A 16,856-nucleotide genomic window follows, 5' to 3' on the forward strand; every position below is an offset into this window, starting at 1 on the left:
TTTTTTTTTTTTTTTTTTTTTTTTTTTTTTTTTTTTTTTTTTTTTTTTTTTTTTGTTAGGTACTCCCTAAAATATGTGTTGCATAGATTGAAATTCTCCTTTCACATCACTGTCTCATGTAATGGTTCGCCTAGAATCTCTCTCTTGTCTTGACATTGATTGACATAACACTTCAAGACAAATTCTTTTCCCACATTCATAAAGAGGTAGACATTGGCATATTATTTATAAAGAGGTAGACATTCGCATACTATTTTGGTATCAGAGCCTCTTATCAAAGTGCAGATTCTGATTCTTCTCTAGCTTTTACAGGCTTTTCCAAGGATCCTTCAAATGCATTCAAATGAGATTGGGCTAGTGCAAATAAATGCAAAAAAGTAACTCGAAAGTAAGACTTAGTGCAACTATCCCATATTTTCTAAAATTCAGGGATCTATGTTGGTCTATCTAAACGAGAATACTAATAACAAAAAGAAGTTTCTCAAATGTCATTTTATATTGTTTTTTAAATAGAATTTTACTTAATTCTCAAATTCTCATTGTATGAATAAAATGTTTACAAATAATGTTAGTATGTTTCTTCAGCTTAGGACTCAAATTTATTTACGTATTGGTTTCTTGGTCATGAGTTCACCTCAAATTTTGAGCACAAGTTTCCATTCAATTTCATGAAAATCTTGCAACACTTCTTACTTCCCTTTCCCATTTTTTTTTTTTCACAACTAATACAAACTACAGCTGATTTCTAAACCACCAAACGGCTTACACAACAAAAGAAAGTACTGAAAATAGAAGAAACACTATCAGAGAATAAACGAACGATACGACATAGGCACAGTGGACTAACGACGCTAATCTACCGGTAATTTTGATAGCTAGGACTATACATACAGCCCTCAGCATATTTCACCAGATCTCTAGGTTGAGGGAGGCGAGTGGCCAAACCTACGAGACAGAATTTGAAATGGGAGAATGATTAGCAGATTCGAACTCTTTGAAAATTTTATGAAAGGAAAATGAGGTTGAAATCTCACCAAGTTCATAAGCTTTTGCAGCTACACTGGCAGCAATATGTGCTGAAATCTTCCTGATTTTGGCAAATGGAGGAAAGATGAGTCCTCTGTTGAAGTCGTCTTGGGTCACTTGTGAAGCCAAAGCTTCGGCTGATCGTAATGAACAAGTACATTAGTAACGATCGAAACCCGAGACTTAAACATAGCAATGGACTCTAGTTCATCTAAGCTTTGAAAGAATGTGCACTGTCTCTAATGTACTTTAATCTTAATAGGCTTTTGAGTACTTACAGGCTGCTAGAAGCAAGTCATCGTGAACGCGGATTGTGCCCGACATAATTAACCCCAAACCGAATCCAGGAAAGATATATGCATTGTTTGACTGAATTGTTAATAAATCACCACGGAATAATATTAACACCCAAATCATGCATGATATGATTTTAGCTTAGAATTGAATTGAAATGTGAGGACCTGGCCAGGTACAAACACTTTCCCCTTGTAATTAACTGGATCAAATGGGCTCCCACTTGCGAAAATGGCACTACCCTGAAAGCAACAACTCAACCATGTGATACAAGATGAATATTCATTGTGTTCTTGAGGGATGGGACTGAACCATTGTATTACCTGACTCCATTTATAAGCTTCTTCAGCAGTACATTCAGATTGGGAAGTAGGGTTGGAAAGTGAGAAAATGATAGGTTTCTGCAACAAGTTACCCAAATCATGAACAGATCGGTATACGCTCTTCAGAAAGTGAAAAGGATGGATTAAATACCTCGTTGATTGAGGCCATAGTCTCCACAACTTCTTTAGTGAATGCTCTTCCAACGCCCGATGTTCCAATCAAGACGGTCGGTTTGATTTCCTGACGTGAAACAGTAAGTAAAAGACATGATTCAAATATGAATATGCATTTGTAGAAGTACATTACAAGATTCGATACCTTAACGGCATCAATGAGTTCCTTGATAGGTTTGTGTTCATGAGCCCAAGGTTTCTTGAAATGTTGGAGAGTATCCTTCCTAGAAATTACAATCAGTCCCTGAGGAAAGAACAAAGAAATGAATCAGAAATTCAAAAAACTTCCTGAATGATGAACACCTTCACAAGCTTGATGAACAAGTTACCTTCGAATCCACGAGCCAGACTTTTTTGCGCGTCTCTTCCAACGGAGCATTGGTCTACACAAACGACTAGCTCTTGTTAATTAAAATGAAGATTGACTTAATGAATTCTGAACAAGGGCTATGAACCTGTTTTGATATCTCAAGGGCAATGAGCTCTGCAATTCCAGTACCAGCCTGAAACAACCAACGCAAACTTAAGAGGAGCTTTTATTAGATGTTAGACACGATTCAGTATGAACTTACTTCTCCAGCACCAAGGAATAAAAATCTATGGTCAGCTAAGGAGCCACCAACGAACTTCAGAGCTGTAATGAGCCCAGCAAGTACCACGGACGCTGTCCCCTGAGATTCAACGATGACAATTTCGGTACAGTTGATTGAAATTAGTCAAGAGTAAAATTAGAAGTCCAGGGTTTTAACCTGAATGTCATCATTAAAGACCAGATGAGTTGCGCCATATTTTGCAAGCAAATCGAATGCGTTATGGTTTGCAAAGTCTTCGAACTTTAAAACGTGGAAATTGAGTTAGAACAATATCAGAATGAGTAAAAAACGAATACGTATGCGTAGCTATAGCAACATACCTGAATTAGGAGCTTCTCCCCATAATGCTGTTTTACCGCAGTCATGAATTCATCGATAAGTTCAGCATATTCCTACATTGAGAACAATCATCCCCACTTCAGCTCGGAATTCGCTAAGTATGCCTTGTCACATTGAACTAGAAATGATACATTGGCGAGAGAGAAGGGATCACAAACCTGCCCCGTAGCTCTCTTTTGCCTGAGCCCGATGTAAAACTCATCATTCAACAACTCCTCATTGTTTGTACCAACATCAATGGTCACTGGCAAGCACTGAAAAACCCCAAAAAATGAACCAACAAGAATAAGAAATGAAGCATAAAGCGAGGATGTCGGTACTCACCACAGAAGGATGAACACCTCCAAGTGCAGTATATAAAGAGAGTTTCCCAACAGGTATGCCCATTCCCTGAAACATTACATGGATTTTGTTCTGTGTTAGGATCAGTTCATATCTCAATTTCAAGCTTCAGATGATGGAATTAACCTGACATCCAAGATCCCCTAGCCCCAAAATTCTCTCCCCATCAGTAACTACAATGACTTGAATGTTCCTCTCAGGCCAATTCCTCAAGACCTCAAGGATCTTCCCCCTGCAAAAGAAACTCAACCATTTCAACACAAAAAACCAAGAAAAAAAATGCATCGATGCAATGGATGAGCTATACTTTTCTCTCAAACTGATATAGAGGCCCTGTGGATGCCTGAAGATGCTTCCATATTTCTGGCAAGCTTCACCCACGGTTGGTGTATACACAACTGGGAGTAATTCTTCTACATGATCTATAAGCAGCCTGTAAAACATCTTTTCATTCCTCTCCTGAAAAAGGGTACAACAAAACAAGTTTCACTAATGTATTTCCAAGGAATGATGCATAAATTTTGTATTCAAGCATCATTTAGAAGTCCTAGTACTAAAAAATGAGATGAACAATGGGTACCTGAAGATCCATCATTGCCATGTACTTGAGCAATGGTACTTGATATCGACGGATATTGTGCAACATCTTCTTCACCTGGAAAGTTAATGACAAACTAGGAATGTAAAACTTATAATGGGGCTTAAGGGTATCACAAGGGAAGGCTAACCTGCACATTTTGAGCAAGAACAGTCGGGGGTAGAAGCCCGCGCAAGTAATGGGCGTCTCTTTCTTTCTCAGTAAACGCAAGCTCTTTGTTGTGGCGTGGATTTCGCAATAAATTATACCCACTAAGGTTTCAGCAAAAAGCAACACAAAGAAAGAAAATCAGCTGTGAAAAGGTTTGCAGAGCTCAACCAAGTCAGAGCAGGAACAGAGACGGTCTTCACCTGGCAACAGAGACGCTCCATGGTGTCATGATTTGTTCTTCCGTGGAGGCGGAGGCGGCAGGGGTGGATTTGGGTTCCACTTCAAACACCGGCGACGGAGCATTGGGAATTTCTTTCACACTGTTGTTGTCCACCACAACACTGCCACTTCGCTCGCCGGCTCGAACATGCAAGTCCATCGACACCACTTTCAGAGCCACCGGGCGCCGTCTTCCGGTGGCGGAGGGAGTGGAGCAAGGTGTAGAAACACCCATCTGGGTCGGACAAGAAAAAAAACAAGCAATATTGAAGAAATTAGAGAAAGACAAAGAAAATTGAAAGGAACCCAGATACAAAAACATAAACCGGAAGCTCGTAAAAGTAATGGATTGAAATAGGGAATACCAGGAAACTGGTTGTGGTCAAGGAGATCATGGTGAAGAGGTTTGTCCACCAAAATCTGTTCTCTCTTCCCCAGAATCTGTTTCTCTGCACCTGGTTTACTGTTTTTTAGTCTAAGCAGGAAGAGGAAGAAGAATAACGGTTCGGGAAATTGGGAAACTTATAGGAACCTTAAAACATGGGTGCATGTCTCTTTTTTAAATTTATTTATTTATTTATTTATAATTCATTTGTTGTTATTTTTGAAACTTTGAAAACGCCCATAAAAAATTGAAAACAAAATAAATAAGCTAAATTTTTAATGATGGTCGTAAGCTGATTAATCTATAGGGTAATCAAGATTTAATCCCAACTTGTTAAAATAATTAAGTAAATTTCTCTATTAAATACATTGTTATAATTTAAACAAACAAATAATTATTTTCCTCTTTTTAAATATAACAAAATTTCAGTTAAAATATTATTTTCATCCGTTTTAGTCTCTAAGTTTAGTTATTGTTAAATAAAAGCTTATATTTAGTGATTTAAAATTAACATTATTGGAAATTTTTAAATAAAAAGAATAATTTTGGTAATATATTTTCAACCTTATTTAAAACTAAGCTTCCTAAAGTATATTTTATTAAAAAAAAAAAATAGGGAGAGATTTTGGGTGTAGGTAGGTTTCCAAGGCAGGAAAGGGAATTCCAGTGGGAGCATTTGATGGGAATGAAATTCCAATGTGGGAAAAAGAGGAACCTATAGGGTGAGAACACGTGGAGGCCATACTGAGCTGCTGTGACTGACAGACGGTAGCTTTAAGGAAAGGCCGACACCTCAATCGAGCACTGCACAATCCATTGAATTGTCGGAGGAGCACGCATTTGGCATGACATTGCTGCACCCATATTCCTTCTACTTGACTCTATTTGGTCAGGGCTGCTTCCGCCCCTGGGTTTGTATGAACCATGGAGGCCAAATTTCTTGGCCTTCTCCGCCCTCCACAAAACAAACCTATTAAGCCTGCTGGCTGGTCGAGCTAACTCCTCTAGGCGGTAGCCGGATGTCTGGAGTTACATCTCATCATCATGGTGTACATATTTGTACTCGTTGTAAATGAGAAGTATGCTTGTGCATGTAATCTTACAATTATGCATGAAATCTCTATCATTTTTCTCATACATAAGATAATTCTTCCAACCATGTCAATAATAGGGCTACTTATTTGAATGGCTTTAGCCGAAGTTCAATTAACTTACTTTCGTCCCTTGAATTTATTCTCACCGAGACTTCACCTATTTTGAACATTCATTTAATTGCGTCAGTAAAAATCAAATTCCAAACCCAAGAAAATAGGGTTATATTGACCTTAATTACTTTTAATAAGGTTAAAATCTGCTGAGGGTAAAAAAATAAAATAATAATAATAATAAAAAAGAACCGATGCCAAAATCTAAGAACCGAGCTGAATAAGCTGTTTTCCAACTGAAGTCGAGCCGAGCTGAGTGAGCCGGAAAGGGAGACACTCATCACGCACGTGTACGGAGGCTGGAGCAAGCGTAGGTCGTCGGACGGGTCAGGTCGCCTTCTCGGGTGCGCGGGTTGCATTTGCAAGGTGAGTGTGGTTGTGGGCTGCAGATTGGTTGTTGGGTCGCAGATTGGTTGCTGGGCTGCGTACGTCAGTTGGGCTGTGGGTCGCTGGTTGCAGGTAGGTTGCCCCGAGTCCGAATCCGAATCCGATGGGTTGCTTCTTCTTCACCCGACTGTCCAGCGATGGTTTTCGTTCGTTTCTCTCTTCTCGAAATCGTGTTCCGACATTCCTCTGATCGAGATCCGACCACCGTGGCTCCATGTCGAATTCGGTGACTGAGTAGCTGAGCGATGAGGCATTTGTAGGGACGTGGGAGGTTTCATTTCGCAAGGTCTCCGGCAACTGCTCTATATTATTATTATTTTTACACCGTAATCGAATTTTATTGAAATTAGTGGGTTCCAACATATTCAATGTTTATGTTTATGTTTATGTTGTCTCTATGATTAAGATCAATTTGAACAAATTTTGGTGGACAAACAAACAATAATCATCATTGGAATGAGGTTACTTTAAATTAATAAAATATAATCTCACACAGCCTTAAATTTAAGACAATCTAATAATACCCTTTACATTTAACCATACAAATATATCAAAACTTTTAAAATGATCCAAAATTATCGTCATTATACTTTTAATACATATATTCACAGGAATTGGCTATATTTATGTATCGATGCATTATGAAGAGGCTGTGCTTGGCTACCTCTTTTCTACCTCATTTGGAAGTTCAATGTCTTTATGCAATACGCAAACATGAAGGCAAAGAAGGCTGCAAAACCAACCAAAACTCCTGCTACTGGCCCCATGAAGTTAGGATCATAACCGAAGTTGCTTTCAATGTAAGATCTTATAGCAACTTTCCCAGTTGCTCCAGGCACGGATATCAGTGTCTCGTCGTCGCCATACTGTGAAATGATCATCCCGTATACGGTCCAGGCTATCGGGCAGATCCAGTAATACCACACCCACCACTTCGGAATTCTCTGAAGTTTCAAAAAAGTTTCATTAGATTTATAGATATGGATGGTTTAAATTGATTCTCGTAATATTCGAGCTCGAAAGGTGCTTTACCGGTCTTGGGACGAAGAAGCCAGAGAAGAGGTTGAAGAGTGCATAGAATGCTGCTGCGAATATGGCTGCTACATGATGGTTTGGTGTAATGGAGACAGTCATCATTCCATAGTATGTGAAGTAGAGGAAGGAGAAGAAGTTGATGAAGTAAAACCAGAAGAATTTTGGAGCTGTCCATTGAAAGCTGACCATGGAGTACACAATGAGAGTATAGTATGTTGTTTGAACAAGAATGAATGGGATCTCTACCAACACCTGGGCAAGGGCATAAGGTAGTGCAGAATACATTCCTGCAGCTCTTTCTCTGTAGAACACAGTTCTCTCCACTGACACTATGGGTTGTACAGTTTGGCAATTATTGATTCCAACAAATAATACAGCTGCATACATGGCCCCGATGACCATGGTCAGATCGGTCGAACTTTCCCTGAACGACATCGAACAACAATGTCAAAACTAGTTCTCAAATAGTAGATTATTTGGATGATTGTGTCACAGCCTAAGACCACGACTAGCAGATATTGTCCTCTTTGAGTTTTCACTTTTGGGCTTCTTGTCGAGGTTTTAAAAATGTGTCTAAAAATGTGTCTACTAGGGAGAGGTTTCCACACCCTTAAAAAGAATGTTTCGTTCTCCTCTCCAACCGATGTGGGATCTCACAATCTACTCTCCTTCGGGGCTTAGCCTCCTCACTGGCGCATCGCTTGGTGTCTGACTCTGATACCATTTATAATTGCTTAAGCCCATCACTAGCAAATATTGTTCTATTTGAGTTTTCCCTTTCGGGCTTCCTCTCAAGGTTTTTAAAACGCGTCTACTAGGGAGAGGATTCCACATCCTTATAAAGAATATTTCGTTCTCCTCTCCAACCGATTTGGGATCTCACAGATTGGAAGGGAGGAAAAGAGAACATACCTTTTGGTGCCAACCTTCCAGAAAACAGTCCCAATCATGAGAGCAGCAGCCAAGGTGAAAAAGTATCTGACTAAGTTGTAATCAGGGCTTCTCCAGTAAGTCCACCATTGTTTCCAAAGGCAGCATTTCAACTGCCCCCATGTTGATTGTGAGTATTGAGTCTCAAAATACAGGTCCTTGGCACCCGGTGGGGGTGTGCTTAAGTCTGTAACCAGCTCCTTGTTTCGCCTATTTCATTAAAATTCTTTTAGAACAAAAACAAAAGTTTGGAACCAAATACTTTTCTGACATCATTAATGTTTTACTTACTTATACAAGGGTGATGATTTGTAATGTTCAGCAAAGTCCATTCCGAGACGAACTTCAGCAGCTACTGAGCTTACTTCCAACATCCAAGTAGCTGGATTATACTTCTCTTTGATTTTGGGCACTCCAGGAATTGACTATAAACAAGTTAATCCAAAATGAGGGAACTGTTCTTTCTTTGAAAAAGTAATAGATGAATTAAAGGAACATTAAGTACCTCAAAATACTCGATGATTTTGTGAGAATTGAGACCCAAAGGTCCAAAGTAGATCACTTGGCCTCCTCTTTTCATTAATAGCAACTGAGATACACAGGGTATTGAATGAGCATCACACAAAGAGATAGACGGAGAGAAAGAAGAAGGGATATTTACCTCATCAAAGGCTTCAAATATATCAATGCTAGGTTGGTGAATAGTGCAAACCACTGTTCTTCCAGTATCCACAGTGTTTCTAACAGCTCTCATAACAATGGCAGCTGCCCGAGCATCAAGACCAGAAGTTGGTTCATCCATGAAGATGATTGAGGGGTTAGCAACAAGCTCCACTGCAATTGTCAATCTTTTTCTCTGTTCTGTAGACAACCCTGTAACTCCTGGTAGCCCTACTATAGCATCCTTAAGGTTGTCTATCTCCACCAAGTCCATCACCTCATCCACAAACACCTACAAAAGACAACCAAAACACACCAATTTAGCAATATATTCATCAGGAACTATTTACAAGATGGGATAATACTATTGTTCTTACCATCTTTTCCTCTTTGCTGACTTCTTTTGGGAGCCTAAGAAAAGCTGAGTAAATTAAGGACTCTCGAATCGTGACTTGAGGAGAATGGATATCATTTTGCTCACAATATCCAGATATTCTTGCAAATGTTTCTTGTTTTTTAGGGAACCCTGAAATTTTGATATCCCCTTCAATGTAACCTCCTGTTTTTCTTCCTGCTAAGACATCCATCAAAGTTGTCTTTCCAGCTCCACTGACACCCATCAGGGCAGTGAGGACTCCTGGACGAAAAGCACCCGTGACTCCACGCAGAAGTTGGAGCCTGTCCTCTGTAACTCCTTGTTCTTTCATTTCCTGTTATGATTAGATTAGAACAATCAACTATGGAGGAAATTCAATGCTAAATCATGACAGAATAAGTGATGAAAGTGTTTTCTTTCTTACAGGAGGCATGTCCACGAAGTAATTCACAGTGTCAAAGGACATTGCAAGAGGACTAAAAGGAAGGATCATTCCCTTCTTGCCAGCAACACCATTGGCCTCCTCGATCAAGGAACTTGAGTTTCTTCTTAATCCATTGCTACTCATTCTTTGCATATTTATTTCTCCTGTTAAAAATTTGAAACAAAGTTCATGTAAGCAGCATGATGATAACTGACCATTTCTATACAGTCATAATGGTTTAATCTATTCTTTTCCTCACTTGTATTGTTTCCATCTGAAGCTGATAGAGATCGAGGGAACGAATCTTTTTTCGACATAGGTCTTCGTAGTCTCGGTTCTTGCGAATCCTCTTGGTTAGCCTCCATCTCCGACGCTGTTTCTTCAGATATTATTGCTTGATGCTTTGTGAGTGCTAAAACGTGAAAGAATAAGTTTGATTAGAAGAGTTTTAACACAAATGATATGCTTACACAAGTGAAGCAGAATGAGAATTCTTACGATTAAGATAGGTAAGTGCAATTGTGAAAAGGATATTGAAGAGAATTGCAAATCCAAGAATAGCTGCAATGCCAATCCAATACCAATTCCTATCAGGAAAAACATCAAAATTCTGCAGCACCTTCACACCTAAGCTAACCGTAGTATTTGGAACCTGCAATAGAATGACAATCCAAGATAGTCATAAGCAACCTTTTCCATGTACTGTTTTCTATTTCGTTCTTCAGAAGTGCTACTAAATGCATACCATCTTGTTCATCCACCTAGGGGCAAACATTTCATTAACAGTGATAGCATTGAAACCATAAGTTAGAGGTGATATCCAGTAACCCCATATCCACCATTTGGGAATTTCACCTGTTTCATTAACAAAATAAGAAATTCATCCTTAATCACAAACTATTTGTTGTGGGTCTTGTTGAATGAATGGAATCAACATTAACTGATTATGAAACACTTGCTATATCAATTGCTAACTTACTTCGAGGAATGATAAAACCACCCAGTAGAAATATAAGGAGAAGAATCAGTGACCCTCCAGTGTTGGCAATGATCATGCTCCTACAGACACCAGCTATGAGCCTAAACACTCCAGCAGCCATTTGTTGGACAAGAAATATCAACAACAATTGCTTGAAGAATCTGCAAAATCCAAATGAATCTAAGTTATTGAACTATATATGAAGATTTCCATTGCATAATTCCACAAGAATTTTCTAACCTGCTAGCCTCAGGAGCAAATCCAATGGTGTAATATGTGACCAGCAACCAAACAACAGATTCAAGAATGGAAGTGGGGATTCCAAGAATGACAGTAGGGATAGTGTAAGTCCATGGAGGGTGGAATTTAAGATCTCTCTGCTTGTAAAACACCGGAAGTCTAGCAATGGTCATAGAAAGCTCAGAGAAGCCGTTAAACATATTGCTAACCAAGGAAAACAGAAGAGCCCCAATAAAGACCGCTCCATCCGATTCATCTCTGGTGTGCATTCTCGTCCTTAGAAACAATGTGGATGCTATAATGGCGACGATTATGATCTGAACGGTTTTGAAGACGTAAACGAAGGAGTTTCGCTTAATGAGTAGCCATTCTTTGTCAAAACAAGCTTTGAGAAGCTCCATTTTGGGGACAACATTTTGGGAGAAAACCAGAGCCGCTTTATGACCACGAGACTTGTCGTATGGGATTGAGAGCTCATTGTCCAACCTCAACCCGACATGGAAGCGCTTGAATCTGGTAGCGAATTCCGACACCGAAATATACCGGTACGGCTTCCTCCGGTCTCCCCAATATTGCTCTTGATCCTTTCTGGAAGTAACCTGGCCAAAATTACAAAAAAAAAATATATATAAAATTTCACCATTTTAAAAACTATATATCAAAATTTGGATATATTACCTCTTGTAAGAAGTCAGCAGTCCCCTTTCTTTGTGGGCATTTGAATCCACAAGATTCAAAAAATTCAACGACGTGTTCGCGTGGGCCCTGGTACACAATCTGACCCTCGGAGACGAGAATGATGTCATCAAAAAGATGGAACGTCTCGGGAGCAGGTTGGAGTAGGGACATCAAGATTGTTCCCTCGGTCAAGTGAACAATTTGTTGCAGACATTTCACAATTTGGAAAGTTGTGGAGCTGTCAAGGCCAGTTGATATTTCGTCCATAAACAATGTTTTGGTGGGCCCAACAATCATTTCTCCTGTATTAATTACAAGGCCCATAACTTGGTTGAGATTGGGCCTCCAGTAAAGCAAAAGCCCATGTAATAATAATATTTTTAGAAACTAGAATGAACCTGTAGTAACCCTCTTTTTTTGTCCACCGGATATTCCCCTTATCATTTCATCTCCCACAATAGTGTCCTTGCAAATATCAAGGCCAAGTATCTGTTCAACCAATTCATTCAACATTATTATTATTTATTTTATTTGTAAATTAAGAATAAAAATAAATCAAATATTTTAAAGATAAGGCGGAGTAGGTGAGAGAGGAGAAGGTTGGATTTGTTAATATTTGTTTGACCTCTGACTTGGGGAACCGGTGAACTTACTTTCAGAGTGTAGTCGGTAATCAGGCTGCTCTCCACTCCCTCCATGGCGGTTGCCTGTAATACTTCCAATTAATTAATTATTTTCCTTTTTTATATAAACATGTTGGTTATAATTACCAAAACAAAATACCTTCATGAAAAGGTCCACTTCCGCCTCGGGTTTGATTCCGGCGTCCTTCTCTCTTCTGGCAAGCTCACTCAACAGTTCTTAAGAAAATTAAAAAAAAAAAAAAAAAAAAAATTAAATGTAATTTTAAATTAAAGTGTAAATTTATTTTTTTAATAAACAAATTTAAAACAAAATTACCATAACGAGTCCCAACTCCTTGGCACCTTGCAGAGAAATCAAGGGTTTCTTTTACGGTCATAATTCCAATATGAACATCGTTTTGGCTAATGTACGCCGATGTTTTTTGTGGAACAAAGTCTTTCAATTTGTGTCCGTTGTATGTCACTCCTCCCTTCACCTGTCAAACCCATCCATTTCTTTTTTTTGTTAATTTTTAATTTTCGATTCTATTTAAAATTAAATTTAGTTATGGGTAGGTTTGCTTACCTTTAAACTTGGGTCTAATTTTCCTGCCAACGCCAACAACAGGGTTGTTTTTCCTGAGGATGGGGGTCCTAGCAACAGCGTCATCCTCGATGGTTTGATGATACCCGACGCCTCTTTAAGAATGGTGAGTTTCGTTTGCTTAGCTAATTTTATGCCAAACAAGCCAATGACTGATTCTGCCATGTTTCTCGCTGCGTTTGGCAACGTTGGTAATGCTCTGTTTCCCACATGACAATCTGCTTCGATTGTTAGATGTTCGAATCTCACTTCAACGGTTGGAAGTCGGATTCCAACCCTGAAAAAAACAAACATGAAATTAAAATATTTTAAGATAATTATCAGTAAAAACGAGTACAAAAATCAAAATTATTAATCATAAGTTGACACGTGGGCCCGAAAATTACCGGTCAATTCTGTTCTTCTGTTTAATCAAGAACTTCTCGTTATCCTCTTCTGCGACTTTAAAAATCCGATCAATAAAATCCTGGCGGTCACTAACACCGAGCTTCCGGACGTCAACTTCCTTATGAACCGGCAAGTTTCCGGCGAGGCGAGGGTCGGGTTCATTAACGGACTGCAAAATACTAGTTCGAAGCCGGTCGTATGTGGGAAGCTTTTCAATGGCGGCCCATCGGAGAGCCTCTTCGTCTTCATCGACACGAGTGCTTCTGCGAGAAGGGTTCCCATTGGCGAACACATCTTCCATGCTCCAACTCGCCCGGCTGAAACTCCGGCTTATACTCCGACTGAAATTCCGGCTAGTACGCCGCTCCATTCTTAGTGGAAAAAAAAAAAATAAAGAATTTGTAGGAAGAAGGAAAGATGGGTTTGGTTAGGTAATTTTTGTTAAACGGCTCTCTGGTTCTTACTCTCTAATGAAAGAGAAGAAGAGAGGGTGTCATTTTGGGAGAGATAATGAAAAGGGGATTTATAAAGGGAAAGAAACAACCGGATTTTTAGGAAATTAAAAAAATGTCAAATTTGGAGAATAATAATAATTATATTTATTTAAAAAAAGAAAAAGAAATAAAATAGATTTGGTATTTGGGTTGAAAATTATTCAAACATGGCCAGCGTATACCCACCTTCATTTCTGCATTTATTTAATTTCGGAGGTGGGGAATTGGTCCAATTTTTTTGCTAACTCTATTTTATTCTACTTTTTTTTAATTTTGTTAAGTTAAAAAATTAAAAAATGCGAATATCTTTATATAAAAAAAAATTAAAATTTAAAATTTAAAAAGATGTTTTTTTTTTAATTTTTTTTTAATTAGTTAATTTGATATTGAGTTTTGGTTTGGGCTACCTGATAGCTCTATCGTGCGCGCTCTTAGCCAGGGTGGGTGTGAACTCCCTATCCTTTGGTTAGTGAGAATGGTAAGGATTCCATTTTTTTAACTTTGTCATTTCATGGTGGTTGAGTGATTTTGGTCCAACAGTTGACTTGGCTCATCAATTTTAAGTTAGAGTGGTCACATCTAGTAAAAATTATTCATCATTGATGTCGTATTTGTCCGACACGTTTTTTAGTTTTTAAGTTAGCTCGAGTCTAGAGCTTTGGAACATAGTACACTTTAAGAAAAATACTATTTTGGGTGGTCGGTTCTTAGTAGGATCATAACTTGCCAGATATATTTACTCATTTTGATATGAACTAAGGCATCATCAAGCTTTCAAGATAAACTCGAAGGAACCTGTGAAGAAAATGTTGGTTAATTATGGTCATAGGAGGTTACAAGCTCTTGAAACTTTTCATAGAAGGTGAAGGGTGTCATTTTGAGGCCATTTAAACCTATGTATGATATCTTTTGTAAATGAGACTTGAAAAATGCAGTAAAAATAGTTTTTTTTTTTTGCAATTTTATGTAGTTTAAACTGCATGTTTAGAATCATTCAAACTTTACATGATTGATCTTGCTTGTAGAGTGGTTCGAAACTCAGACAAATATTTCTGCTCTAAGATATTCGATCAACAAGGTAATCCGAATATTACTTCCCTTCAAGTGATTTCTTATCACATTTGTTAATCACAACAAATGTTTAAGCACATGGAGATCTTGCTAAAGTAAGACAGCATGACAATTGTGATGTCTCACATTGGTTGAGGAGGAGAACAAACCACTATTTAGAAGGGTGGAAACCTTCCCATAGCAGGCCCTTTTTAAAGCCCAAAGAGGACAGTATCTGCTAGCGGTGGATTTGGGCCGTTATAGCAATCCAATGTTCGAAAAAAATGTTATTTATCACATTGTGTAACATGTTTGAACTTTGAAGTACGCACACAATGTATGAAAATCCCACATTAGTTTGGAGGAGAACGAAACATCCTTCATAAGGGTGTTGAAACCTTTCACTAACATATACGTTTTAAAACCTTGAGGAGAAACATGAAAGGAAAAATTCGAAGAGGACAATATCTACTAGAAGTGGGGTTGGACAACTCCACAATATTTTCTTGTTGATTCCAACGGTTTAAGTAATGTATCATTTAGTTTGAAATGCTACACTTTTTAACGAGATTTATGATATCTTGTTAGTTTATAATCTCACACAGGCTTGTTCATAGATTTTATTTTAATTAAAAGATGGAAAATTCAAAAGAGAAGAAGATATTGATTTTGTTACAAAGTTGGTGAAAAAGGTTGGTGAGTGATGAAATGAATGTGGGGTAGGTAAGCCTAGATAAGTTGCATCCTTATTTTATTCTAAAATATAATATTCTTTTCACCTATTCAATTCAACTATTCATGTGAATACAGCCATAATCAACCAATAATTCATCCAAGAACTTAGTCACAAGCTTGTAATAAATAAATTAACTGATAATAGATTAAGAAAAGTCATAACATATAATATTTTATATTTTTACTAAATCATCATATTTCTTCATCAACTTTATAATCATTAATTACTTTCATTCCTAAATCAATTATGATTTATAAATTTTTTGGAAACACCACCCACCACAAACCTAACAAAATTATTTCCAATTCATCCAAATTACTTATTATACAATTTAGGTCATTTATTCAAATATTTCAAGGTAATTATTAAAAAAAATCATATCATTAAATTACCATTAATGGGTAACGAAATATTTAATATAATTATAATTTGTAGAGCGTAAAAAAAAAATGTTATATCAATGAGAGAATAAATTATATTATAAAAGTTTTAACATAACCAATATTAAATTGTTTATCAATTTAAAGTCTGCGAATTAAAAATGAGAATATGAAAATTCTAATTGACAATAAATGAAATAAAAACATATATATCCAATTAGATATGTTTCGATAGTAAAGTAAAAACCAATAATTTTCAGCTTTCACACGATCACGTAAAATAATCAAACATATATAATTTAAATAAATAAAATAAGTATATGGTAAAAGAAAAGGTAATTTAACGTATGACTCATGTCATAAGTAACTGAATGAAAAGATTGTATTAAAAAACTGTCATAAAAGTGTTACAACAAATAGAAATTCGGGAATATTGATTACTATTAATTCAATTTCTAATTTCTAAACACGTTTAGAATATGGGAATGGTTTCAAAAGAACCTCAAAGTCATTAGGGATTTTGTTGGCTATATTATGGTCGAACAAATAGAGAATGTATTCCCATGTTTGAATTTACGTGGAAAGTTTTGCCGAATCATTTATAAGAGAAAAAAATAAGAAACTTTTAGACCTTAAACCATGTCGATGTGAAAGAATATTTAATATTATTATTATTCAAATATAAACTTTATAATCTTTTTTTCATGTAACAAATATAACAAATAGTAATTAAAAATGAGTATAAAGGGTTGGATGTTCTAGAACAATTTAGTTAATTAAAGGGTTCATTTAACACATTATATTTAGATTTCGATTAGAGTTAGTACGGATATGGTTTATTTTATTTAATTATACTGTTATCCTATGATTTAATCAACTAATTTAAAAATAAAAATAATGATAATAGAATATAATGACAATGATGCAAAATATAACCGGACAAAGATTGGTAGCTAGTTACCAACTAAAATTTATATAATTTTTAGTATTAAGAAGTGCATGAACCAATTCTTCCAAAGTTCAATCAAATCAAATTAAATTATTTTCCCACTGGTTGTTAATGAAATTAAATTATTTACACTAAAGTATGGATATATATTGCACTAATGGATGCCCTGCCGTCACTATACTCTTAAAAATTATATTAAAAATATTTAATTAATAAAAAGTCCCATCTTAATTTAAACTTCCACTTTCTCTCCCACTTGGTAGTTGATAAGGATGC

General features: G+C 36.9%; 3 protein-coding genes across 5 annotated transcripts in view; 1 reads left to right on the plus strand and 2 right to left on the minus strand.

The window, feature by feature from the left end:
* The window catches only part of LOC111479033, a 7,318-nt gene extending 6,873 nt beyond the window's left edge, over positions 1–445 (plus strand). Inside the window, exons 5-6 of one of the 3 annotated variants that reach the window (XR_002717589.1) lie at positions 60–206; positions 313–445. The gene's annotated coding sequence lies outside the window, so the exon portion shown is untranslated. The other 2 variants (XR_002717587.1, XR_002717588.1) reach the window with 2 other exon arrangements.
* Positions 446–629: 184 nt separating this feature from the next.
* On the minus strand, positions 630–4,592 carry LOC111479032 (NADP-dependent malic enzyme-like). The gene is made up of 20 exons (XM_023123483.1): positions 4,424–4,592; positions 4,040–4,293; positions 3,820–3,940; positions 3,672–3,746; positions 3,399–3,550; positions 3,218–3,323; positions 3,074–3,139; positions 2,908–3,003; positions 2,731–2,802; positions 2,567–2,650; positions 2,390–2,488; positions 2,273–2,320; positions 2,147–2,200; positions 1,963–2,061; positions 1,795–1,884; positions 1,644–1,721; positions 1,488–1,562; positions 1,305–1,395; positions 1,035–1,163; positions 630–945 (listed from the first exon to the last, which is right to left on the minus strand). Exons 1-20 carry the CDS (start codon positions 4,451–4,453, stop codon positions 857–859), a joined length of 1,908 nt encoding a protein of 635 aa, XP_022979251.1. The 5' UTR covers positions 4,454–4,592; the 3' UTR covers positions 630–856.
* Positions 4,593–6,538: 1,946 nt separating this feature from the next.
* Positions 6,539–13,475, minus strand: LOC111479030 (ABC transporter G family member 35-like). Its single transcript, XM_023123480.1, has 20 exons — positions 12,971–13,475; positions 12,567–12,861; positions 12,318–12,477; positions 12,141–12,217; positions 12,011–12,064; positions 11,756–11,846; positions 11,358–11,659; positions 10,680–11,278; positions 10,440–10,600; positions 10,206–10,315; positions 9,959–10,112; positions 9,720–9,872; positions 9,461–9,624; positions 9,038–9,370; positions 8,662–8,952; positions 8,506–8,589; positions 8,292–8,425; positions 7,983–8,210; positions 7,068–7,494; positions 6,539–6,979 (listed from the first exon to the last, which is right to left on the minus strand). The coding sequence occupies exons 1-20, from the start codon at positions 13,339–13,341 to the stop codon at positions 6,707–6,709; spliced, it is 4,461 nt and encodes a 1,486-aa protein (XP_022979248.1). The 5' UTR covers positions 13,342–13,475; the 3' UTR covers positions 6,539–6,706.
* Positions 13,476–16,856: the final 3,381 nt, after the last annotated feature.

The sequence above is a fragment of the Cucurbita maxima genome, unplaced genomic scaffold (genome assembly GCF_002738345.1).
Source record: "Cucurbita maxima cultivar Rimu unplaced genomic scaffold, Cmax_1.0 Cma_Scf00005, whole genome shotgun sequence".
Taxonomy (NCBI): domain Eukaryota; kingdom Viridiplantae; phylum Streptophyta; class Magnoliopsida; order Cucurbitales; family Cucurbitaceae; genus Cucurbita; species Cucurbita maxima.